A 26,935-nucleotide genomic window follows, 5' to 3' on the forward strand; every position below is an offset into this window, starting at 1 on the left:
GTTAGTTCTGCTGCCGGCAGCACCTCTAGAAAGTCTAATACTGATCCTAAAATTTTGGGTAAAGATTTTATGTGAATGGTGTTACCTGCAGTTATCTTAGGTGTTTAATTCCTGTCCTTGCAACAGAAGCGCATATTTTATAGACTTTATTTGGATGTCATGCTTCCCACTCTTCCTGACCCTGTTTCTGCAGCGATGTGTGACCCCGTGTGTCTCAATGGTGGTTCCTGTACTAAGCCAGATGTTTGCCTCTGTCCACATGGATTCTTTGGTGCCCAGTGTCAGAATGGTAATCTTTTTTTTTTTTTTTTCTCTTCCCCCCCCCCCCCCCCTTAGCTGCCATTATGAGGAAATCTGTGAGAAAACATTATCTTAAGACATAAAATTCACAATCAAGTCACATACCCGAGAAGTGGTGCAAAACAGAGATTACTTTTTAAATGTTATGGGTGATTCAGTGAATGTCCAAGGAGAAGGGAGACTCAAAATTTGCCTTGTCTTCCACTCAACTTTTGAGCAGTGTTCAACCAGTTCCATTGTATATTACATGGCCGGTGTACACATGTGTACACTCGTATACACATACAGTTGGCAACCTTGACCCCTTTTTATCTGATTTTGTCTTTACTATTGATGTAGGCGCCAATCCACATTAATACGATTTTTACAAGACAGGCCTGACAGTGCTGAATGTCTATATAAGCTGTCAGTATTTTAGTGTTGCACTCTTGTTTCCTAGAATTATATTGCTAAGAAGTCAAACAAAATGCAAACTACAGCCTTTTCCTCCTGTTTGTGTCTTTTAGCTGTCTGCAGCCCGCCTTGTAAGAATGGTGGTCATTGCATGAGAAATAATGTCTGTACTTGTCCTGATGGGTACACAGGCAGAAGATGTGAAAAAAGTAAGCCAGTGTTAAAAGCCTTCCAGGATCCAAAAGTGACCAATAAATTATTCCGTAATCAGTTAAATGTATTAAACAGCAGATGTTTTTGATTTTAAGGTGTCTGTGAGCCAAGGTGCATAAATGGAGGAAGGTGCGTAGAGCCAAACATTTGCTCTTGTCCTTCAGGATGGAGAGGAAAAAGATGTAACACTCGTAAGTATCTTGTAGCTAACAGGAGAACCATACCTTAAAAGTAATATATGACTAAAGGACGACTCTGTCCACACAAGTAATATGAAGTTAGTGCCAAAGAACTCAAGAATATACACACATTGAAAAAATGTCTATAACAGCAGCAAAATTTAGGATGGAGAACTAATACCATGCAGTTCTTAGGCTACACCATGAGACCAAAATATCTTTTAAATTCTTGTAAAGCAAATAATATTTGTTTCTTTCTTAATTCTTGTCTAAATAAGAAATGTCTGTATTTATGCAAAGAGCTGAGTCAATGAAGTGAAAGAATTTCAATTTGTGCTGTAGGCCATAAAAGCAGATATAATAGAAAAAGAGGTACAGTGAAAGATTGGAAAACTGTGGAAACAGTGGGAAATTATTGGAATAGAAGATGCAATGGGCACAAGCTCTTTAGGAAAGGTAGAAATAGGACTGTGATGGTAGCACAGCTGTGGGTCACATTGTATCTTAATGAAGATATTGACGGTGCATAAATAAAATGTGGCAGCGTGGATAAAAGCACAGTCTGCATGAAAATCAGCATGAGGATGGCTGGTAGAAATCCAATAGATAAAGTGTTAGTGTCTGTCATAGTACCCACCCGAGGCTCAGAAATTGATATGGCCAATGAGCTCTCTAATGGCATGGAGGAAAAACAATTTTCCCTCTATTACTTTCTGTAATTATTGGAAAGTTTTATTGAAAAAAATATTACCCGTATTGACAGGGGTGAGATATTCTTGGACACTGTGGAAGAGAGATTTCATTATCAACTAGTCAGTTAACCAATGAGAAATAATAGTGGTTTAGGTTATGGCTTAATAAGCAGGGATGAATGTGCAGAAAAATGGGCCATAGAAAATAACTTTGGATCAAATGTTCATGAGTTGATTCACCGTGTGTTAAATTGCATGATACACAAAAGATCTCTCACCAAGGTGTGGGTTTTAGAAAGGCAAATTTGGAAAAAACAAAGCTATTTAGTGGTGCTGACTTAATTCAGTATTTCAGGCTTTTGTAGCAATCTGTGATTCATCAGAATATCTTAATGCATGCTTTGGCTGTAGGGCTTTTTGTTTCTAGTTGCCTGTCTTCTTTAATATCCTGTTGATCTTAGATGGATTTTCAGTGAAGATGATGTGACTCTTGTGTAGGGAAAGCACTCAACCTCTCATGGGCATCCTGAAATGTAAATAATAGAAAAAGTAATCACTTGGGATATAACGGAACTTTGTGCTGATGTCTGTGCAGCAATCTGTCTTCAGGAATGTAAGAACGGTGGGGAGTGTATCGGACCAAGTACGTGTCATTGTCCTCCGCAGTGGGAAGGAATCCAGTGTCAAACACGTAAGAATGATGTGACCTGAAACCTCTTGCTTCAGCACAGTTAAGAATGCTTCAGCAATACATAGTGCCTGGAAGGTCCTATACCTTGGTTGTATTTTAATCCAATTCTGTGTCAAAGGCAGGATAAAGAGTAGAGATTCCTCTGCCTGTTCTGAAGCCCTCCAGAATATGATGGTAGTCTGGGACCGTGGCAGTATGCAGCGGCTTGACTGTATGCTGTACACTGCTGCAACAGCCCCGAAAGACCATTGTAATAGCTTGAAATAGTAGGATGCGTTATAAAACAACTTACTCATGTCCCCATCTCAGTTTCATTCATGCCCTCAGCATGTTCCCCTATTAAATCTGCATCTTTGCATAAGGGGGATGGAATAGGCATAAAAGCATTGTTGGCTCCATGTGACTGAGAAGTCTCCTTACACTGAGGGGTGTTTCCCTGTGAAAATACCTACCAAGTTCTAAGCTCCTATAAGCAGGTAGAATAAGTATATAGAGATAACAGTCACTTTTCCTTCACCAAGTTTTCATGAATAAAGCCACATATATACCTCTCTTGTTTCAGCTGTGTGCAACCAGAAGTGTCTGTTTGGAGGCAAGTGTGTATCGCCTAACGTATGCTCTTGTCGTCCTGGTTATACTGGAGTCCTCTGTGGGAAGAAAATTCAGGTACATGTAGAGTCAAGACACCATCACAGACACAGCGATTTGGGAGTCATTATCTAGTCCACCTTTGTCCAATGAAGCAGCACAAAATACACCAACTGTGTTTGTCTAATTTCTTCCTTTCAGTCTCCGGTGAGGGAAAATTCATAAAATTTGTAAGAGCTATTCCAGTAATTTATAGGCTCTAATACTTAGAGAATTGTTCTCAAGGCCTAAAGTAAATTTCCTTTGTTTCGAATTAAGCTGATTATCTCTTGTCATTCCCTAAGTGGCTGCAGCAGGAATTGATAACTATCCTCTTCATAACAACCACTATTCTCTTTTCCAGCATCTGGCCCCATTTTGGGGAAGAGTATCCCACTGCTGACTTTCTGAGCTTGTGTCAAGTCAAGCCCTGATCTTTTTCAACTACCTACCTACCTACAATGTCACTCAGTTCATCCCTGTTTTATACAAACGTTCCTTATTCCCAAGTGTAGCTTTGGATAGCTTTACTTTTTTGCATTGTAGTGAATGATGACCGTTTCTCTGTTTTGTCACGTAATCATCTGTTGTATTCCTTTGCTTGAGTGCTGACAGTCACTCACTGAAGTAATTTAATTAAACATTTCATTACAACTAACTTTTTTGTGACTAGAAAGCATTCTACTCTTTTTGCATCATCTGTGATGTTTCTCTTCTTTTAATTTCAACATTTTTAGACACTTTTCTGGTGCCAGCAGAATTCATTTGGTGGAGCTGGGACATAGCCTAGCTGATTTTAGCACTGCACGCTGGTGCTGTTCCTTTACATTCATCTTTAATTACATGCCACTGTTCACACTTGTGTTTTGTTTTAAAAACGATTTAGTTCTGCGGTCTCCTGCTGCAGCCAAACTAGCATGTTCTATCCTTCCCATCTTTCCTTTCTTTTTAGTACTTTGCCACATTATGTCTTGTAATTTAAAACCTATAATGTGACTGCTAGATGTGCAGGCATTTTTAGTGAGAAATGGGTAAAAAACAGGAAAGACGGCAATGGTTTAACTTTCATCCAGTTTCTCCCAGTTGAAACTATAGGGACTGCAGATCTTTTTTCTAGTTTCTCAAGTCCAATAGACAATGCCAATACCATTTGTGGTCAGATAGCAGATAACTTGCTAGAGATGGGGCAAATATGTTTAAGAAATTGAAACAATTAATAAATGCTTATACACATCTTTGAAAACATAAAACTACACATCCTATGAGGATAAGACTATAATGTTTGCAATATGGATCTCCAAAATGTGACCTAAAAAGAGAAATAATTTTGATTTAAATGTTTACATAAATATATCCTGCAAAGCATTAGTATATTTTTAATCTAGAAAATACACTGCTGATCAGTCAGCCAGTGCTGTATCATACACTGACCAAAACAGCACATTTTCTTAAAGAAATAAGCTATATACACATATTTTAAGTTAATGTTGTGTTTCTGCATATCAGGAAAGCAGAGATGCATTAAAATTGCTTCTTAAACTTTATCATTAAAATGGGCTGTGTCATTAAAGGTCTTTTTACATTTATTTATTGATTTTTTCTCTCCAAGGTACAAAGGCATCATGGTTGAAGAAAAGAAGTGTATCAAATTGCAATGCTGCATGGATGTATGAAACTTGAAAATAGGAAGAGGGTTGAAGGCAATTACAGAGTTTATTTAAATGAAAGGAATATCCAGAAGCATTATTTTAAAAGCTTCATATTACAGTCATGAATTTTGGTGAGCTTCAGTACAACGATCTTGTAGTCATTAAAACATATGTATATTGCTATAATTTTTTGCTACCTCATGCACAAACCCTACAGCTTCTGATTCTTCACTGGGCTCACAGATTTGATGAATGATGCAAACCCAAAATTCTGCAGTTTGTTGATGTAGTCAACTGGACTATGAGATTTCCTTTGTGGGAACAAGACTGTAATAGCTGCTAAGTGTCTCTAGGAAAGGCGGCAGCACTTCATCACTTGTGAGTGGTACCTTCTGTTTTTAAACATTGTTTACATACATATTATTTGGCTGCGTATAGAAGAAAAAGCAGAACTATTTTTTTCTTCGTCTTGTATTTGCATCGGTCTGTTATAATGACAAGCTAGTAGTGAGGAAGGAAGGGGAATCTAAACCAAGGCTTGGCTACTAGCACTGGAGGCAAGGCCGTATGTCTTGTTAACAGTCAACCAGATGCAGAATAATTCTGGTTTATCTATGGCAAGCCTTTGGAGCCAGGAGCCAGATGCCAACTCTTCTGTTTTGACTTCTCCATTACTTACACTTACGCAGTTGAGTAGCCAACTGCTGAGTGATTTCTGTGTCTGTAAGACACTTTTATGGCCCAGTTCTGAAATGGCATTCTTAAATATGGGAAAATTTTGTCCCTGAGTCTTTTAGAGAAATTTGACAATGCTTTTAGCCATGCTGAATCTTAAAGTAGGAACTACTAAGAGGAGGAATTTTCTGTACATCATGCCATATGTATGCATCAAATCAGAAAGTATTCTAAAAACTTCATAGAGGAGTTTTTTTTCTATTAATTACCTATTCCTCCAATGAACTGCTAGTACCTACCAGCAGCCAGATAGTTTTTAAACAAATAAAATTCCAGTTTTTCTGAAGTTTCCCACAGAGGACCACCATCTTCTCCCCTAGAGCTGTGAAAGGCATTTCAGTTCCTGCTGCAACCGAGCTCTGGTAATAGATACAAATGTCCCTTTAGCTAAGCCATTGAAGTTCACTGCTTTGTTTTGGTTTTTTTAAAACCAAAAATAAACTTCATGAGTTCCTGTTCTCCTGAGCAATATTCAATTTACATACACTGATTCTGAACGGGAATAAAAGGGAGCTCATTTTGGCATTTACTGCCACTGTGGGATGCTGATTGCCAAATCATAGCTGTTAGCAGCTCTGTGCCTAGATTTCTCCTCACCTTTTGATAGTCCTCTTAAGTCAATTTGCAAAGTAAGCTGTCATTATGAGAGCTCAGTGTCATTCCAGGATGATACCTGATGGATTTCCAAGTGCCTGACTGGTGTATTTAAAAAATGTTTTCAATTTCCCATTTGTGTTTTAAGTTTCCATGTTTCCATAGTTTCTTTTAATCGAGCATCCAAGTGGCTGATAGCCTGATCTGCTGGGAACTGTTGTATTATTTAAAACCTACTCCACTTGAACTGTTTCCTTTCTCACATCTCACAAAGATCTCTAGGATCAAAACCTGACTAGCTATTGGAACTGACGCCTCAGGATGATGCTTTGAATACACAACGTTCTGAAAATGTCTTTAAAATGCAAACACACCAATATCACGTAACCTCATATTGCAATAACCCCCACTCCATGTGTCAGTTACAGAGGTGTTGTGCTAAAGAGAGAGATAACATCTGCCAGGAACACTGTTAATAGTACTTCAGTTAATGAGTTTGTGCAACTCTTCATTCACAAAAGTGAGTGAAGGCATATAGATATGGCTTTCTAGGATTTCAGGCTGAATAAAGGGGGGTTTTTTAATCATAACTTTTCGTATTTCTCACTTATTGTCAGTGTTTCTAAAGGTAGAAGTTATTTCTTTCACATTTTCCAAATGCAAGCTGTGCAAACAAACACACATCCAGAGTTTTGCTACCGTAGTTAAAAATGCACAGTGCTAAGCTGTGCTATTTTCCAGCAAGCACGTGAAGCAGAAAAATTACTAGTGCATGCATAAAGACAGACAGCTACTTCAAAGCTGCCCAGTACTTATGTGATTAGTTGAAACTATTTTGTTACTAGATTGTCCATTATACACATGAAACAGAATTCACTGTAATTAGAAAGCACATTGCAACAATGCAGTAAAATTGCTCAGTTTAACAAGAGGCAGAAGCATACAGAGGGCTTGTGTATACAGGTTAACAAAATTGTTCTAAAATTGCATAATGCAATCTGAAATTAGGCCCAAAACAGTTTGGGGATTTGGAAGGGGGGAGAAGGGTTGCATACTGCAGGAGTTGCCACACTTCCAGTCTGATGGAACGAAGGGCAACTTGTGCCAAACTGAAGATCTTACAGTGATTCTTAGCACAGAATACAGGTATCTTCACTGAATTTTCTTGCATGATTTCTTTAAATACTAAACAGTGCTGGAAGGTACCTGTTTACATCATCCATTTATTATGTGGTTGCACTAAAGTTGCTCTGCAGACCAGCAGAAATCCTGTCAAGTGCAGATTGACTTTTGCCCATGATCTTGAAAAGATCTTTAAAATGCAGTATAATGAATGTTTTCTGAAGGAAGGACTCCTGTCACAGAAGATACCACAGATCTTAGCAAGGACTCAGTTTCCTACATTTGTATCCATGTTGGCTGTGATTTAGAAAAAATCCAAAAAAGTGGGCCCCAGGTGAAAGGCTCTTTCTTTTTACAAAAATTAATTATGCATCCTCATAGCTGAGAACAGAAAGTGAGTCAACATTTCCATCTACCAAAAGCAAACCCGTGAAGAAGAATCAGCACAAACCCTAAAGTAAATCAGTATAAAAGCTTAAGCTATTTGACAAATTGGCTATATCCACTCCATTACTTGCCCAAATGGGAAAATCCAAAGTTTAAATTCCCAATAAAACATAACACCTGGGTACATATACAAAAACCAAACACAGAGGTTAGAAAGTGCTACTAATTACTAAAGATGCTTATGCTGTTTCTCTTGTATAAAGGTACCACATGGCAATGTCGGGTCATTTTACTCAGCTTTCACCCACAGCTCAGTTTAGCCAGTAAAGGATATTTTACAGATAAACCATGTAACTCCATTCTTGCTACAATCACTTACAGTAGAAGAGAAAATATAAATGGTAAAATGTACATGTAAGTACATTAAAAAGAAGAAACACTTCCCACCTTTCCACACATGCTCTAAAAAGACAGAATATCAAAAGTGCAACCAGTGCGCTACCCCTACAAATTTTCCAGTTGTTTGTAGTGAAAATCAGAGCATCTGTATAAGGTGTTACAGTTAGCTCTAATAAATAAGGGAAGTAACCTGTTCAGTATCATTTTTCTTGGCCTGTGAGCTGCATGCATAACTAGCTTTTCACAGGAAGATACATCTAGCTCCCAAAATTACATGCTCTAACTAGTATGTTCAATCCTCCAGTGAGTGGGAAACAAACAAAAGACAAGGAATACTGACAGATCTTTTAATATATGTGGAACTGTGGAAATAATAATTTGGGGACCTGGACTGTCATTAATAGTACATTCTGAGACTGTTCTACTTTAAGTACTAGAAAATTCACTTTAAATTCACTTTAAATATTGCAGAGATTTAAATGATATTTCTTAAAAACAAAACCAAAAAACTACAACGAAAACCCCTGTAGCCAGTAGATGGTGCTACATTCAAGCAGTATTTCTAAAATATGCCATCACATTCTGTGTGCCATCAAATTACTGCTTGCTTACTTCAATCATTTCTAAACAGGGAACTATTTAAATTAGCATTTGTTCTAGCCTGCTTAGAAACACCAATTACAGGTCTCTCACTGACTGCTCCTGGTCTCATGCTCCTAATGATGCTAATATCTCTTTTGGCTTCTAATCACCATTATTGTCACTTTTGGCTTTATTAGTAGAAGTCAGTCTTTTCAGGAACAATACTGAGAGATTATGCCTCTTTGCATTTACATTCTTCTGCTCATTTACTCTGAAATCTTGGGTCTGAGGCAATTAATTTTTCTCCATTCACTTCCCTGCAACCAGTATGTCATCTAAGGCACTCAGCTCCTGAATTTCTAAATTACGGCATGATTATTGTAGTGAACTGTGACACAGACACAGAATTTCATTGTCATAAAGCCTACTCCAGAACCGTTGATGAAATAATCTTGTTCCATGCATGAAAACCACATTTTGCACCATCATGTCTGAAATATCCAGTGTATCACAGCAAAAGCAGCACAAAACCCATACACTTCTCTTACTCTGTCCCCTGCCCCTGGCAACAAAACCTGCATAACACATGTCCACAGCAGGTTTCATCTGAACCAAATGCAACAGCCTCCAGGAAGGCTTCTCAACTACACAACGCAGCAATTGCTTGTAACAGAAAACAGGAGTCTCATGAACTATACCATTGTCTTTCATTTGCCCTCCGTATGCTTGGGTTCTGTCTTTTAGAGAAGGTTGGTAACTGAGAAGACCCCATTTCCTTGCTTCTTGTCAATGCTTGGTGGCTTGTAATTCCTGGAGAAATGTGTCCATGTAAATCACTCTGCCCATGAAAGCTACATGTTCTGGTAAGGGAGCTTATACACAGATACAATGTTATTCCATCAAATGGATTAAAAGAATGCATAGGCAAATGGATTAAAATAATGCATAGTTAAAATTCTGCCACCAAAAATTCCAGTTGCACCTAGAAGACAATGAAAATCAATCTATCTCTCAAAAAAAATGGATCTGGAAACCATTCAGAAAATTGAGTGATTCAACTTGCATATTTTGTCAAAACCTTCCTCAACTGTAGGATTCAAGAAACAGCACAAATGAGACATGGAATAATGAACGTAGGAGTCTCAGTCCAATCTGCAGCCCATTCAAAAGGCTGGAAAACCTAAACGAGGCCAAACTGGAACACGTCCAGAGGACAAGCCTCAGCATCCTCCGCACAGGTGATTTGTGACAGACACGGCTTTTTCTCACTGCCACTCTGTAGCCTCCCATTATATTGCTCCTGTAACAACACAGTCTTGAATAGGAATAGGAATCTTGAATAGGAATGAATCATTGATGTCTACATCTCCAGAAGGGAGATAAACACATTTCCCTACCTTACTGGAATAAGGAAAGGAATTGGAAGTTGAGAGATGATCAGATAATATGATTGTAGAAGTGGTCAAGATAAGGACTCTTTTAGAGTATCAGTATGGATTAAGCTTTTAGAAAGTAACAGTGGAACTGTATGAACAAGTACTGTGTTTTGTGGGGGTTTTTTTAATGCTGTTTAACTGACCAAGATCCAAATCTGATTGGGGGAGGGGCAGGAAGCATACATAAAGTGATAACCAGGATTTTAATAAGATGCTTTGCAGTTTGCTGATGTTCCAGAAAGATGCAAACTCTGCAAGTTTCCTCTTGCAACTGTGTAATCTTATTAAAGGTAAATTATACTTGAACTAACATCCACTTCTGATAATCTGAATTAAGGACATTTTGTTTCATGTGCTTTTTAAAAACATATCATTAATATAACGCAATAATTCTAGTCAAAGGGGAAAAAATTCAAAAAGTAGAGCATAGATCTATTCTGAAGTACTTTATTTGAAGAGTAAATTTTATTTCAAGGTCAGCTGTATCAACCAAGACATAATACTTCTGCTTACAAAGAAAAATGAGAACAGAAGAAAACATGTGCTATACACTACACACACTTGGATACTTTTAACAGCTTTGTTACAATCAGCAATAATTTTCTTTCATACAGAAATGCATTTACTTAATATAATGAAGACAAAAAGCTATCTGAAATCAATTAGTTACCATGTTTGTTTTAAGGTCCCGCACTGCTGCAGACTTCATCTCTATATGAAGAGTTACATAAAGAAAATGCAGCTTATCTTTGCTGAAGTTGCTTCATTCCTTCCTTTTCTTTGTACACTGTAGACCAGAGTACGGCAGTCGACATCTGCACACATTTGGAGCTATGCATTTTCCTCCATGTTGACAAGGTAGTTTACATACAGCTGAAATGAGACACCAGATACATAGTACACCTTCAGCACAACACAGCATCATTTTTCTTCTTTGTCTCACTGTGCTAGCAGAATTGTTCCCTGGTGACCGCACTGGGACAGTATAAATAAAAGCATAATGGAAGAACTGAAAAGCACTGTCTCTCGATTTATGGCATTGTGGTCTTCACTAGAATACAGTCACAGTACGTCTAGTCTTATTCATGCTCCATTCCCCTTTTAAAATACCATCATTTCTGTTGTTCTATAAGGCACAGGCTATTTTTGAGATGGATGCCTCCATGAAAGGGAGGGAACAATAAAAATTCCTGCTGAAATTTATTCAAGCCGGTTCTTGGATCCACATCCATGAGGAAACGCTAGCCACATACTAGCTGTTGCTCACACACTGCCCTTCTGTTTCCCCACTCACCCAAAAGAGGAGCAGAGGAGGACTGAGTAGGCACAGGTTTAGTTGTCCCCTAGCTACACACCAGTTCAAGGTAAGAAGCCAGGGGCTGTAATTTGCTTATGAGCATCTGTACCAACAGAAGTCAAACTGGATGCAGATCTAGTTAGTCTGGGAACAGTGATTATTTTGACATTAAGAACCTGAACACTTTTGTCATTATTGCTGGTGCAGGGAATGGAGCTAAGCATTTTGTAAGTTCTCTGCATCTCCCATACTTACCTTTTAATATCACCCTCTGTCTCAATACACTGATGAATACAAAGGATAAGCGTTTTGCTTGTCAAATGGGAATGTTAAAGTATTACTTGTTAATGTTTGCTTGATTATGTATGTTGCAGAAGAAGTAACACTGGCTGATTTGGATTCCCACAGCCACACAAAAATTTCAAATGCAGATGACTTAACCCGGAGACCTTGCACCCACGATATCCAGTTTATAAGCAATGTTTAAATGAGCTTTCTCTCAGTCTCCCAGAGAGCAAACAAAAAAACCTTTCCTTTTTACAGTCTCAGGATTATTGCTTTTAGCATCAAGGCAGTGCTGTTATAAGCATACAAGGCCCTGCCACAGGAGGGTAGATTAAAGTTTTTATAATCATCATCTGCTTTTGTGAATCAAAATTTGGAAAAATGCAAGCGGTTGTTCAGCAAGACTGTCACTCAGTACTAATCCTGATTACAGCCGGCTTCTTCTTACTCTTTTAAGAGCACCTGGAGTTGATGCTGCCAACTTATCCTCAAAGTGAGAAGCAAGTTTCAATTTTCCATGTCCATAAAATTTAGTGAAGCTTCCAACCCACATCAGCAGTGATAGTGTTTCTATAATGGCCATTTTCAGTTCTTTATACTGGGGTCTCAGTTTATAGAAAATATTTCAGAAATACTGACAAGACATAACAAGTAATGAATTTGGTGACAACCAAAATCTGAATCTGAATTTACTTAAAGTGGAAAAGTTTTGTCTTTCTGACTAAATTGAAAAGCCATCTACTCCTTATGCATACTTGTAAGATCCTCAGTATGCAGAAGCAGCTCTCATTTACTATTCTAAGATACTTTCCTAGCAGCTTTGTTAGGCGCTGAAGATTTGAGCACTATATTGGTAAATCAAACAAGTAGAGAAAAGGATAAACGAAAAATGTCAGAAGTCGTTTACCTAAGTGGCATGCTCCACCAACCCATCCAGCTGGACAGCTACAAATCCCAGGAGCCACACAAGCTCCATTATTCCGACAACCTTGAGGACAAATTGCTAGAAGAAAAGAATGGGTAAGTCAGCAGGATTTATAAAACTGATATAAAAGAATCCTGACAGAATGAAAGATTCAGGATGATACAAATCAAAATGGCAAAACACATTTTCTTCCAGGCCAGATATTCAACTGGTATAACTCTAAAGGAATTTCCATGGTCCTGGAAATGGAAAAAAATACTTACGTACTGTGTTAAGAATTTTGGTTTAAGTGTTAACAGATGTACACTTTAATGCAAAACAATTTGACGCTATTTTATCTGAGTATGTACCAATAATGCAGGTCCTTCATTTCTGTAGTAATGCAACGACATTTCCATAGTTATTAGCCTTTTAATACTTTTAAAATGGTTTTGTTACTGCAGTTGTATTTTGATTCAATATGAATATTTTCATGAATGTAGATACCCACCTTCTTGGCATCTTGATCCTGTCCAGCCAGAAGCACAAAGGCACTTCACAACTCCATTGACAGAGATGCATTCCCCGCCATTTTGACAGCCTCCTTCACAGCTTACTGCGGAAGAACAGCATACGCAGTGCATTTCAGAAGCAGCACAGGACTTCAGACAATTATCTTTAAACAGCTGGTCTACCATCAACTGCTTTTTTTATCACATCTGCAAAGACTAAAATTTCAACTGTTCGGAGAAAGGCACAATTCCATAAGGAGTGAGGATGACAGAACCATGTCTGCAAATGCCAACTCAAAATGCTGTTAAAATTAAACATGTGCTTAAAAGCTCTTTGAGCATTTAGCCTGAGAGTACTAACAACCAAACACGATTATCGCTATGGCACAGCCCCCTCCCCCCACAACTGTGAACCAACTGTTCATCAGCTACACCACAGTAACTACTAACATGCATATTCTCATTGATCTTGCCAAATCACAGCTTGTAAGCCAGTAACATGTGGTCAAGGATTCACATACTTCCTTACCTGACAGGACCTACACATAACAAGAGGAAGAAGAAAAGGTGATATTACTTTGACAAATGAAGCTATGGCTATAGTCAAGTTGAGCAGTGCCTTCCCAAAGGCCAACTAAGTCAGCCTCCTCATTCCAGAATCATTCTACAGGTCAAAGCCCTGAAGGCCTCATTAATGAAGCATTATTTATACCAGACATATGATTGGTATCGACTGTGGTGTGCACCATCTTTGAAATATGGTATAATCACTGTTTTGTACAATCAAATGCATCCTTCCACAAGCATGAATGTAAGGGTATACACCACCTTCACTGTATTGAAGAGAAACAACTATCCTTCATTATAATGATGGACAGTTGGGATGTCTGCTTGATACTTGGTAGAAAAAAGTCCAAATCTCTATTCTACCACAAGTTTTAAGCATGATTTCAGCTAACAGATTTTTGGCACAAATGCTGAACACACAAGGACACACAAGTCAACTCCAGTACAGCCAGAAAAGCTCTTCAAAGCTTGTTTGCATATTTCTTTGTCACACAGTATAAGTTAATGTATTTAATATTGATTGTATTTGATCAGTCGTGGTGACTGGGAGAAGTGCCTGAAGACTGGAGGAAAGCAAATGTCACTCCAATCTTTAAGAAAGGCAAGGAGGACCCAGGGAACTACAGGCTGGTCAGCCTCACCTTAATCCTTGGGAAGGTAATGGAACAGTTGATCCTGGAAACCATTTCCAGGCACATTAAGGACAAGAAAATCATCAAGAATAGTCAGCATGGCTTCACCAAAGGAAGTCGTGCTTGACCAACTTGATACGCTTCTACGATGAAATGATACGATGAGATGAGGGGATAGCAGTGGATATTGTGAGGGTGACCGAGCACTGGCACAGGTTGCCCAGTGAGGTTGTGGAGTCTCCCTCCTTGGAGATATTCAAAAGCTGTCTGGACATGGTCCTTGGCAACTGGCTCTAGGTGGCCCTGCTTGAGCAGGAGGGTTGGACAAGATGACCTCCAGAGGTCCCTTCCACCCTCAACTATTCTGTGATTCTGTGTGATTCTGTAATAGCGCATTGCACTACACTGCACTGCGAGTTTGTACATCCAGGGTCCATATGCCACAGTACTTCACCTTACAGGTAAGCACAAGCACATCCGTTGCTTTACAGGGATAACATGATAACAGATACAAGTAGGACCTTTACTCAGATACAAATCCAAGTCTAGACTGTAGTATTAGCATAAACTGAATCCTCATTCTGCTTTTTCTGTTTAAGCAGTACTTCTCACCTTGCTTCCGATTTAGGCTCTTCTGAGAAGGTCAAGTTCCCCCTTCTTGTGGGGTCGCTGTCAAGACCCCACAAACCTATACTTTCAGTTGGCTTTTAAGAAATTAAAAAAAAATCCTTTTGCTGCAAAATGAAGCTGACCATGCTCCAGTTTACCTCACTGCTGTCAACACTGTTATGTCTACTCAAAATGAACAGTTAATTCCCAATGCATTACACAATAGTACTGTGTTATACAGTTCATTAGAAGGCACTTCCTCATCTTTCTTATTCCTCTACAATGTTAACAATTTTGATATCAAATTATTATCACTGGCAGTTGAATTCCCATTCAGTCTAGTTAACATCCCAGAGCTACAGTTTAAGCTTCTGCAAACTCAGACAGATGTTCCCACATTAGGTACACTCAGGTCATGCTTTCTTCATAAAATAGCAAATACAGCTTTATTAAAAAACAAAACAAAACAAAAAAGCCCACAGACAACCCAAAACAACAAGACTCCAGAGAGCTGCAGAAGCTAGCTGAGTCACTTCCCCAAGTACCCATTAGGTTACATTCCAAGTAAACTCTTGTAGCTATTTCACATTCGAAGGAAATAAAGAAAATGCCCGCAGAATAAACATCAAGCACAAACTGAGAATCCTGTGACATGTTGCTAGCTGCTGTGACCACAGTCAGAGAGAATACTTATTAAGTTCTCAGCACAGTGATGACTGCCCAACTAATTTACCAGTGTCTGTTCAAAAAGAACTTCTAGAAATTTCTTAAGTGCCAGGTTGAGGCTTTTCTTCTGAAAGGAAAACAATGCTTTCTTTTCCTTCAGTCTCTGGGGATATCTTGCCTACTACATCATTTTCCCCTCAAATATTTCAAGTTTCCTTCCCCTTTTATCCCAGAGCTCAAGTTATCATCAGTAGTCTGATCAGTTCATAACAACATAACAATGTTTTCTTGGATTGGCTTTTCCAATCCATGCATATATTCGATAGGCTTCACAAAACCATAAAAATTGGTCTTTGCTACTCGTCATCTCTGTCATCTCCCGTTACCTATCGACAATACATTGCCACGCATACCTCTAGCAACTTGCCCTCCATATTACCATCTTGCAGATACTACACAAAACTTGCAACCACCTAATACAGAAATATGTATCTATAGAAGTTATCTCATTAAATTATTTAGAAAGAGTCTGTTATAGAGCTAAACAGCATTTAAACGACAGAATATTTACAGAACACATAAACAAGGTATTTTCCAAGGGACCAAATTGTCTCAGATTCTCACAACAAATTTCAGTACAGGTACTCCACCTTATTCTCCTGCAAGCATGCAGATCCTCTAGGCCATACATTTTTTGACAGTAAGGTCAGAGGTCTAAGGAATTAAGGTCATTATTTCAAAGAGCATTAGCTCCTGGACCTGAGGAGTCCTAAATTAGTTTTGTCTGTTTTCAAACTCCTTCTCTTTCCAAGCTATCACTTGTTTGAGTTTTACTCACCTTTATGACAGTATCTACCCCCATAGCCAGGTGGACATCTGCATTTTCCAGGTCTGAGGCACTCCCCACCATTTTTGCATTTTGGATAACATGTTGCTGTAAGACAGACAACAAACAAAGCTTGGATAAATATTGGTGAAGCTTACCAAAATTACTGCTTAAGTACATAAGAAATTTGCATTATTCTAGTCTCCAAGTACCCATTTTGTCTTCACATTTCCTAAGATATATTTGCCCTACCATCCCACATTGCCAATCAGGTGAAATAGTTTCCCTGCACAGAGAGCACTCCACCATTTTAAGCTTTTAAACACTCAAAACTAAGGAAACTTTTGGACCCTAGACAGAATAGACAAAAGAGAGTGCCATATTAAAAAGGAACAAAGGAACACAGCTGGACTGCCAAAGCAGCTTTTGATAACTGAAGTCAAGAAGTGACAGGTGAGAAAAGAGGTGAGAAGAAGAAAAGATTTAATAAAAAATGCTGCAACTTCAGTGGCACCTTCTGATTCTTAAAATGATCAGACATAACTCTTTACTGGATTCCTACACACCTCTCCAGAAAAACTACATGCTCATTTCCTCATATGTCTTCTCTAAAATGTCTCCAGAACACTTCCTTCTCCTCCATCCTCTTTTTTTTTTTGCCTCGGTTGGCCTCTCAGAGACCTTTCAACGTACAGTGTTTAGAAATCATCTGAGATAAATGTAACTTTTGTTACAACTGTAATTATCTGTTGGGAGAAAAGCTTCTATGATCATCACAAATTCTGCAACTTCTTCATTGCTGACAGCTTGGACAGGTTGGATAAGGCACAAATAAAAAACTTCATTTTTCAAAATTCTGAGTAAATCCAGTCAGACTGAAAATAAATTACCTATCACATAGCCCTCCTTGCTACTTATAAATCATTCCTGAATCAGCCCTGGTGTCTGAGAAAACATTTGTTTATTCACACACAGATTTTAGAAACCCATGTGTTTCAGAGAGTCTAATCTGAATTAACTGCAGGTGTGGAATGAGTTCTCTATATCACATTTCTTTATCCTTTGACTAGATGGGTGAAAAGTCTGAAACAGAAGGAAGAAAAGGGAAAAGATGAGCAGTTACACCGCACTGATTTTGCCCTCCTATACGCAGTGCACTCTCAAGCAATCCAACTGAAGAATAGAGGATTTTTCACATTAGTATCTGCAGAATGGGTATTTGCATGCAAATGAAGGACACAGACATGTATGAAAGAACCATTCAGCACTCAGCTCTGCATAACTGTTTTACCAGATGCTTTCAGTTCATTGGAAATGCCATACAAGAGCTCTCAATTTAAGAAAAATTATATTTCTGTGTTATTTCACATAGTTTTGTAAGGTTTACTTTACCTATTTATGCTAAAAGATACTAACATCTTTTAGCCCTGAAGACCTAATACTTAAATTTGATACCACTTGCACAAAGAAAGCATAGCAAGTGGGAAGCACTGGCATGAAATGGGGCGGGGGGAAAGAGAGAATAGCAGTGAGATACCAAAAGGTTAACTGTGTGCACTATGGAGTACTGCAATTGTATTCTACTGTTCTCATCTGCCAACTTTTACCATTTGGACTGCTGGACACTTTCCCATGCAAAACATTTATAGGAGAGAGCTGAAGAAAGACTCTCCATCAGGCATGCACCTTTTAGAAAGCAGGGACTTCAATAAAGGTGTCCATGACAAAAGGGCAGGGGCTTTGTGAAAGAATTAAATATTTTCCTGAAATCCACAGCCTCCAAAGTGCACTTCTTTTCCTTATGCTTGTTTTACCCTTTGCCAAAATATCTGCAGCTTCTCCCAGACTTTTAAGAACAAGCAAGACTGTATCTCCAGTGAATGGGAGGGATCTGACCTGCAGCTTGACAGCACAACATACTACCAGTGGCTTCACCAGAATAAAGGTTACGCTGAATGCACCTTGAAGTATTTTACAATACACCCATGTCAGAGACCTCTTAGGACTGCTCACAGGTGCTACAGTTGAGTCCACCAGAACTACCCTATGCTTGTCTCACGTGTCATTGTGATCCCACTTTGAGCAAGAAGACTAAGCAGGAAAAACTCTTTCCTAAGCAATCCACTCAAGTAGAGAGAACCAGTCCTAGGAAAAGTCTTGTTCAACTTTTTCCCTCCATTATATCTATGTTTTACAATCCCACAGGTTAGGGTATTCCAAAACTGATAATGAACATAGCATCTGTGTATATAATTAGATCCATTTAGCTTCTAACCACGAATTCAATATGTTTGGAGATCATCTACTTAAAACCAAAGCAAATAAAATTTTTTTCCAAACTGCCTTCAACTGTAATGAAATTCACTTCACCTTTTTTTAATTACAGAACAGGTTTTCTCCTTCCCCTCTGAATCATTTCAATAGCCAGAAAAGGCTAGAGGCATCACAAACACGTTTTTTACCCCACTATTTCAAGAACATGACACTTCAAGTAAAAAATCACAGCACAAACAAGAACCCCCCCAGTCAAACAGACATGTCCCACCCTTCATTTGTATGTTTTTGGTGAGGGGGGGGGGGGAGAAAAAAGTTAACTTATCTCAGTGAATTTTCTTGACAGAACAAGGGATGAAGCTTCATTTATCCAGATTTTTTTCTGCATTGATGACCTTATCAGAGCAATCACTCAGTGGTTCCCTTAGCAATACCACACAGTTCAACTCTAGTTCAAAACCAGATCTGCACCTCCGATGATCTTTCACATCTCCTCTAAACCCCAAAATGTCTAGGATCCAACAGTTGTTTGGAACAGTGCATACTGCATAGCTATTCATCCCCACTATGCAGCGCACTAGCTATATATCATTTGTCACCACCTGCTAGCCTTAATTCTAAATAAAACAACATTCCGTGAATGATTACGGTGCTGAAAGAAATTTTCAGCATCCCATTTCAGAGTTTAAAAATAATCATGTTTTAGATTAAAGGCATTGAGAACTAAAACAAATACTGTACAAATTATATTGCCTCTTCACACAGGACAAGATGTAAAGCAAAAGAACTTCTGATATGGAGTGTGTTTTAGCAATTATTAACCACAATGCTCTGTAGTTAAACTTTTGAAGAAAGGAATTAGAAATTGGGCATGTTACTTTAAACAGGGTTTAAACTGAAACTCTTCTCACCAGTGTTTACTTTTGCATACTGGGCAACATTTTCAAAAATACTTTGTCTCACCTGGGAAACCAACAGGAACAGACTCCAGTTCACCCTAGCTTTACGCTTCCCACCATGGAAACAGGATGTACAAATGATTCTGTGGGTCAGGCTCAGAAAGCTGTCAAGCCTCTAAAACCATCATTCCATACTCAGGCAAGTACTTAAACATGCACAGAGAGAACAATAAAAGGAAGCTGAGGCAGAAGCCTGTCCAGTAAGTGGACATTTACCCAATGTTCAAATGGTTAAACGCTATCTACTGACAATACGGCCTTTTCCGACAGCTGGGTCTACTCACCTAATGTGAGGGTCTTCATAAAGGAGCCGACTCTTGGTTGTGCTCTATCAGTTTGCTACATGGCCTCGCCTCACCAGAAACTGGGTGTCTCTACCCATCTTCTTCCACCCCACTTTACTTGTGTCCTCCCCAGCATCTAACCACCAGTTTCATACCATATCCAAACCCGAGCTCCTCAGACCTTCCCAGAGGGATTACTCGCAGGAAGGCCAACAGCTCCGAGAGCTCACATACAGGTATTTTTTCCCAGCCCTGTTCAGGCCAAGACAGGTCCCCAGGGACCACCACCTACGAAGAGGTCCCCGCAGCCCCGGGCAGGCGACGCATGGCAGGGCGCCCTGCCCCCGGGCTCTCCGGGCTGCCTGGGGCCGGCCGCCGGGCGCGGCCCTGCCCGCGGCGCTTCTCACCTTTCCCCCACGGCGACGCGAGGCGCGGAGCGGCCTCTCCCCGCCCGCCATCGCCCCGCGGCCGCCCCACAGCGGAACCCGCCACCGCCTTCCCGCCCACCGGCACCCCCGAGCGCCCCTGCGGGGCGAGGCCGGGCCGTTACCGTGCTGGCAGAGCTCGCCCTCGTAGCCCTTGGAGCAGATGCAGGTGCCGTTGCCGAGGCAGAGCCCGCCGTGCTGGCAGCGCGGGCTGCAGGCCACCGGCGGGCCCGCGCCGAAGGGCAGGGCCGCCCCGCGGGCGGGCAGGGCGCCGGCCGCGCCGCCGCGCCACAGCCCCCACAGCGCCAGCCAGAGCAGCAGGCGGGACAGCCCCCCGCCGCCGTCCCGCCGCGCCATGGCCCGGGCGCCTCGCCCGCCGGCAGCCGCTGGCTCGGGCAGCTCCGCCGTTCCGCTCGGCTCCCCGCGGCCGCCTCCTCTCCGCTCACTCCCCTTTCACCCCCCGCTCCTTCACGCCCCCCTCGCTTTTCCCCTCTCAGTTCTTTTCCACTCCTCCTCCTCACCCCCACAGCAGGGCCGGCCTCCCCCCGCCTCGCCTCGCCGCCCCCCGCGGCGTGTCACGGCGGGTGGAAGTCCCACCCGGGTGTCCGTGACAGCCAGCGGGTTACCCGGGTGCGAGCAGGGCCAGGGGGGCCGGCACCGGCCTCCTGTCAGGCGACCAGGGGCTTCCGCGGGACTCGGCCGCAGTGGCTGAAGTAAACCGGGCCCGGGGGGCCTGCAGGCCGCAGCCCGGCCCGGAGCCCGCCGCAGGCAGAGGACCAGCCACTAGGTAGTCATTTATCAGGGCGAAACTGTACGCAGGTCAAGGAGTCCGCCTTAGCATGAAGCCTTAGCGAGAAGCCTAGCAGAAGCCTAGCCTTCTGCCCATTTCCAGGATGGCACTGCTCTTGCCATGTAACTGATCTCCCTCCTTCCCTCCCTCTTCGTGACCTTCCAGAATCTCTAGTTTCTATTCGCTTTCATCTCTAAAGTCACTATACGATGTGAATATTGTGACACAATATTTAAGGGTGATTTGAGAGAGAGGACTGACGTACTGAACTCACTGCCACTTCGCAGATGCAAAAACTGGAGGAGTAAGAGTTTCATGCTGCTGCCTCATCTAGCGTGCACTCTCTAGGAACTTACAGCTTGACTACAATTCTGTGACCAATAAAATAGCAATATATTTCAGTTCAGTTGTGAAAATATCTTCAGTTGCAAGAACACAGACATAGATGATCAGAAAACATTTTTCCCCCCGTTATTTCCCATCTTTCACAAGCATTTCCCATAATTTTAAATGTTTCTCAGAGAAAGCACACACTTTCAACGCCCAAGGGACGGAGCCCAAGGGATTTTTTTTCAGATGAGTTTGACCAATAGTGATAAAAGGATAGTATAAGCAACTGTACAATGCGTCTACAGAAAAGTTAAATAAACCTCATGCCTTTTGAAAAACTAAGGAAAAACAAGTCTGTCTTCAACAGTGAGATTTGACTTTGAATTAGTTCTGCAAGTGGCATAAACCAGCTTCATTTGTTGTCTAAATGAAGCAGTAGTATGATCTGGTAACTGAATTCACTTTGACTGGAAATTAAAATTTGTGTAATTGCTTGATAGAATAAAAGGCAAAAGTACTTCTGTTGGAAAACTGGCTTTGATCCCTTTTCACACCTACGGAGTGTGGAACATACAGTTCCTAGAGGGAGTAATATGCAAGGCAAATCTGTTACTGATAGTATGAGGTGGTGTCTGGCTTCCTGCAAAGATTAAGGCACTGTGATCTTTGCGAGACTGTATTTAGCCTTTCAAGGAGCAAAGTAACATGTGAAATGATTACACAAGAGGAGCCTAGACGTGCAATACTAAATATTTAGGCAATAATTGCCTAAAATGGGCACAATTCCACCCTTGCTTGTACCTAGGCAACCAAAGTAACTTTTAGATGATACAGACATACAATTACATTCATCCTGTGCAACTCCATGTTGCAAATATCCTTTCATGTAGTACTGATGCTGCAAAAATGCAGTGATCTAATTACTCGTGCATTAGTTGCCATAGTCTGTAAATTTGTTATCTAGGGTAAAAACATCCAACCCTGTTCGTATTGCAGTTCCAGTTGTGGTGGGGAGAACAGGGTCTCCTATTTTCGTACACAGTATTCCCTCTTGCAAGTATGAGGGTAATTGGATTGTGTAGTGAGAGCACTCTTGGAAAAATTGCTTGCCAGAAATATATTGTGGAATAAATTCTTCCCAAAAGGAACAGCTTTGTTTATGCCAACACCACAAGAGCAAAAGGAGAGAAGAAAAGAACCGAGACGCTGACTCTGGGCTGTATTGTTCTCTGGGTATATCATAATTTTACACTTCCTTGCCTTCTGCCAATAATTTTGACCGAGTTCTTCACAGAATTATTTTTTCTATTTTTGTCTTTTCTCCAAAAGACAGTTCAATGTGTAAGTGTGCCTTTCTGATATTAATGCCTAGCAACAATTCATTCATACAGAATTCTTTTCAGGTTTTAACAGCTATTTTTCATTATTCATGTAGACAGTCTGATTTTTAAAGTACCATTTATTTTCAGTCCCATATCCCAGCTTCCCTATTCCAAAAAGATGACTTCTGGTGGCTCAGGTTAATTAAGAGCCCTTCTTTTTTTATTTCTCTCCAGGTTTCCTTTGAGGATCTTAAAATAATTAATACAAAATAAAAGAATCATATTTTGAAATATGGCAAGTGCCCCTTCAGCAGAGATAATTAAATGCAGAGACTATATTAAATAAGCTTGCCCAGGTGTTTCACTGAATGAAATAAATTTGTTTAAACATTATCTTCTGTAGGAAGGATTAGGCTGCTTCACCATCTTTGTGCATCTAAATTCATCTCAGGGCTTATCAAATTTGCTGAGTGCATGTCTGCATTTTAAAGGGATTGTGTCATGTTAACAGAGGTTCTCACTGAAAACAGAAATACTTCCAGGCACCCAACATGCTTTAGCCTTAGAAGCACAATCTGATTAAAAAAAAAAAAAAAGACAGCTGTTAATGGAGTTGCTAAGTAGAGGGTTAGACAAAGAGAATTCACGTTCATTGATTCATGTTGTAACGGTTATATCTGATACTTAGTTTCAAACTAAAAACAAACTAAAGCAGTTTTAGGACTAGGACATTCACAGGCTTGTTTTTTGCTTATTTAAACAGTAGAGGAAAGAGTGTCAACATCCTTCTGCTGTACTGCCTACCTGTATCATAGACAGCAATATGTAATAGCCTCTTGAGGGGCACTGCTGTCCAGTCCGGAGAAGAAGACAGGGAAGAAGCAAAACCTGCACTATAATCGGAGCTAAGTTACTCGGCAATATATTGTGGGAATAAGGATGCTTACCTGGAGTTTGGGATTCTGCTCCCTGTAAGGCAGAGCAGGTACAAGGATTGGGCTCTCCCACAACTTCATGGCCACTCCATACCCCACTTCTGGCCATCCTAGAGCGTGCGCATGGGTCTTTTGCTTATTTCAAAGATTTTTATTTCGTTACAGTGTGAAAAATATTGAAGAAGTATAAGCTCAGATCTTCATGTGCCATGGGATTTTGTGAGTCAGCCAGCCATAATACAGCACAACCTGCTCTCAAAAGTACTGACTTGCAAGGAAATGGTAAGCCTAGAAATCAGGATACAAAATTTTAGAGGGTACTTGTGGAGTTGTGATGCATGATAATCTAATAAGATGTCAGTAGGTCATTAATCAAGTAGATTTGCTGGGGTGGAAGGTAACGTTAGGAGGTGTGTTATACAGCTAACCTCTTTCCTAGCACTGCAGTATGCACAGTTCAAAGCCGACAATCACAGCTGCACTGTTACTGCTGGACTCAGTGCTGTACTTAATTACACCTAATAAAGTGTCATCCAGAGCTGACACTTCCTTTATCGGTGTAGCATCACAATTAGCACCCACGTTTATAAGTACTTTTCAGCATAATTTGATGTCCATTCTATCATGTATGGATGAGCCATCAGGTAATGATACAGTTAAGTAGCATTGATCAAAGCTGTATCCCAACTCAAGTCCATGTCAAATCTTCCAGATAATAGGGACTTATGATCAACATCAGTCTTCTTTGTTGACAGTTTGAATACTGATCTGTCTTTCAGTGCAATTGGGCTACAGTGGCATTTGAAAAATATGTATGAAAGTCACTATAATTCTGCCAAAAGAAGGAAAATGATATATGGGTTTATTTTCAAACATGCCCATGTGTGAATTAGGTGAGCAGAAATATTATATATGTACAGGCTGTGTACAAACATTCATCCACAACTGCCATGCACATCTCTTGTTGGTCTCCAAAATTAAGGGCCTCTATGGATTGCATGTACAGATTGTCCCCATTAGTGCACCTAGCCCTGATTTCATAATATGAAGCCCTATTTTAATTTGTCTGAAACAAATATATTAATCCAAAGGATGCCAGCTCTGTATGCAACTTTTGGAACCATTATTCTGATAAGTAATTTTCTTCTCATAACGGCAAACTCTCAATGTGTGATGTTCAGTCAACAAGACTGATGTGCACTGAAGTCCTTGTTCACAGATTTATCTTGCTTACTAGATAGAAACATGGAAATGGTATATCTTAGTGAGATATTTCAGAATTAACACTTTAATCATTGCAATTAGTTATAAATCTCTCAGATTGTCACCTTTACTAGGCATTTCCAATTAGACTGCAGAATAAATCTGTGCCTGGGGACTCTGGGTATCCCAAAGCAATAGAAGAGTATTGTCAAAAGACCAGCCAGGCTCACTAGAAACAGTTTACCTCTGTTTGAAGCTCTGTTTTGTGCAAGACAAGGTCACCCAGTCACTACTCCCTCTTTTGAATCCTGGATGTAAATTACCTGACAGGGAAAGAGATGATGTTTCTTTTTCCCATTAAAAGAGTACTGAGCAAAAAGATCAAGGCTTGTCTTATTCCCTGGCAAACAACTCAGCTTTCAACTGTAACCCTAATTACTTGTTGGATCTGATTTTATCTTTTGGGAACATTTGGCGATGTCTAAGCTAAGAAACCTTCCATTTCTACAAAGTGGCTAGACCAGTGACCCTTTATCTGATTTCACAAACATAAAGTGTTACTTCAAAGTTGCAATTTTATAAAACAAGGCCCTAATCTTCCACTGCAGATCACCTTGGTTAGTTGCTGCAATGAGGAGGGACCAAATGTTTACACAAATATTGCCCAATTTAATTTTAAAAGCTGAGGCCAGTCTCACTATAACTAAGGAACTTTCTGATCATGCTATAGGTCTTAAGATTAGCCCCATTCTATAGATGCACCATCTGAAAAATGCTGAGCAGATACCCATCAGCAGAAACCAAATCTGTGATTCATATATAAAAATCACTCTTAAGGACCAAAGTCCAGATTAAGCAAGACTGTGAGACACTTTTAAGTATCACATCCAGCTTCCTTTAGAGCCATCTGGAAACCTCCTTATTTTCTTCAGCATCTGTGGTATCAGGCTCCACATTCCGGCAAATAAAGGGCATGATGTTGCAAGGCACCAGGTACCTTGAATTTTTATTTGGCCTGGAGTTTAAAGGGCTCAGTATCTCACAATGCCATCAAAGTCAAACTGAAATAGTCGTCTTCCCATCCTCTTTTCTTTCTGCACTGTATTCTGCTGAGTTGCTGAAGTGGCCTTGCAAGCAAATGAAAAGAATTTGATTTCCTCACTACTCGTGGGCTCTCAACCATGTCCCTCATAAATAAATGATTTTTTTTGGTCACTGAATCTTATATTTTGCCCTCAAAGAAATTTGGCATCATATCCAATGAAAAGAATAATTGAATAGCACTTGGTATGACTATTGACTATGACTCAGATACCACACCACTGCACACAGCATAAATACCAGGGGCCTAATGGTCTGTAAATTAATTGAAGTGGAAGGTCCACATTCACAATTTATCCCAACGAACTTGAGGAAAAAACCCGAGAGGGTAAATGCTAATTCTAAGATAGGGGTTTTTTAGTACTGAGTAGTGAATTTTATATTGTTCCAGCAGTTAAATCTCTGCCTCACAGGATTCAGCTTTGTATCCATCAACTGTCCACAGTATCAAATATTATTAATCATTTGATATTTGTATAGTTATTATTGGACCATAATCCCTACACGCACGCTTATGCTGCTGTAAGCCAAAGCAACACTACTCAAGCTGCCCCAGAGCAAAACCAGTGTCTGTGGAAGCATTCAGAGAACCATCCTTGAGACATAAAGATATCACTTTGTCTGCCACAAAAATGTTGCCAACTTTAGGGTGAATGTGTCTACTGTTCAACAGGGCACAGCAACACAACCCAGCAATGTGGAACAGGAAACGAATAAAAAAAGGCCACATCTAATTGATATTTAGATATGGTAGGATGTAATTACTCATGCTGGAATTCATTCAAAGCATCAGCACTCTGAATGCTCCCTTATTAAAAAAAAAAAAAAAAGTACAATCAGTTCTTTACTGTCCACCAACAGAGAAGACTATAGTTTGGCAGCTGGTGGTTAAAAAATTGGTTTAATACATATTTCTGTGTTTTTCATGTCATTGTTATGTTTGTTAAGTTATGTTACCTCAAATCTACCTCTGAACAAAGAAAGTGGGAGCTCAAGTAAATAGTACTTGGAAGTT

General features: G+C 40.1%; 2 protein-coding genes across 2 annotated transcripts in view; one reads left to right on the forward strand and one right to left on the reverse strand.

Moving 5' to 3' along the window:
- Positions 1 to 4,758, forward strand: part of VWDE (von Willebrand factor D and EGF domains) — a 40,593-nt gene extending 35,835 nt beyond the window's left edge. The window contains exons 26-31 of the mRNA XM_072851479.1: positions 194 to 289; positions 807 to 902; positions 1,002 to 1,097; positions 2,373 to 2,468; positions 3,031 to 3,134; positions 4,705 to 4,758. Of these exons, the coding sequence (XP_072707580.1) occupies positions 194 to 289; positions 807 to 902; positions 1,002 to 1,097; positions 2,373 to 2,468; positions 3,031 to 3,134; positions 4,705 to 4,725 (509 nt within the window). The 3' untranslated portion in view covers positions 4,726 to 4,758. The remainder of the gene's footprint in view (positions 1 to 193; positions 290 to 806; positions 903 to 1,001; positions 1,098 to 2,372; positions 2,469 to 3,030; positions 3,135 to 4,704) is intronic.
- Positions 4,759 to 10,563: 5,805 nt separating this feature from the next.
- Positions 10,564 to 20,596, reverse strand: LOC140647126 (uncharacterized). The gene is made up of 5 exons (XM_072851480.1): positions 20,365 to 20,596; positions 16,310 to 16,405; positions 12,997 to 13,101; positions 12,489 to 12,584; positions 10,564 to 10,872 (listed from the first exon to the last, which is right to left on the reverse strand). Exons 1-5 carry the CDS (start codon positions 20,594 to 20,596, stop codon positions 10,763 to 10,765), a joined length of 639 nt encoding a protein of 212 aa, XP_072707581.1. The 3' UTR covers positions 10,564 to 10,762.
- Positions 20,597 to 26,935: the final 6,339 nt, after the last annotated feature.

Source organism: Ciconia boyciana, chromosome 2 (genome assembly GCF_034638445.1).
Source record: "Ciconia boyciana chromosome 2, ASM3463844v1, whole genome shotgun sequence".
NCBI lineage: Eukaryota > Metazoa > Chordata > Aves > Ciconiiformes > Ciconiidae > Ciconia > Ciconia boyciana.

Bases quoted from the DNA above. Each gene is read 5' to 3' on its own strand.
- LOC140647126 (XM_072851480.1), bottom strand. From the start codon at position 20,596: ATGGCGCGGCGGGACGGCGGCGGGGGGCTGTCCCGCCTGCTGCTCTGG. The intron at 13,102-16,309 runs GTGAGTAAAACT...GTTCTTCCGCAG, and splicing joins GGGTAGATACTGTCATAAAG to TAAGCTGTGAAGGAGGCTGT. The intron at 12,585-12,996 runs GTGGGTATCTAC...CTTTTCTTCTAG, and splicing joins AGGATCAAGATGCCAAGAAG to CAATTTGTCCTCAAGGTTGT.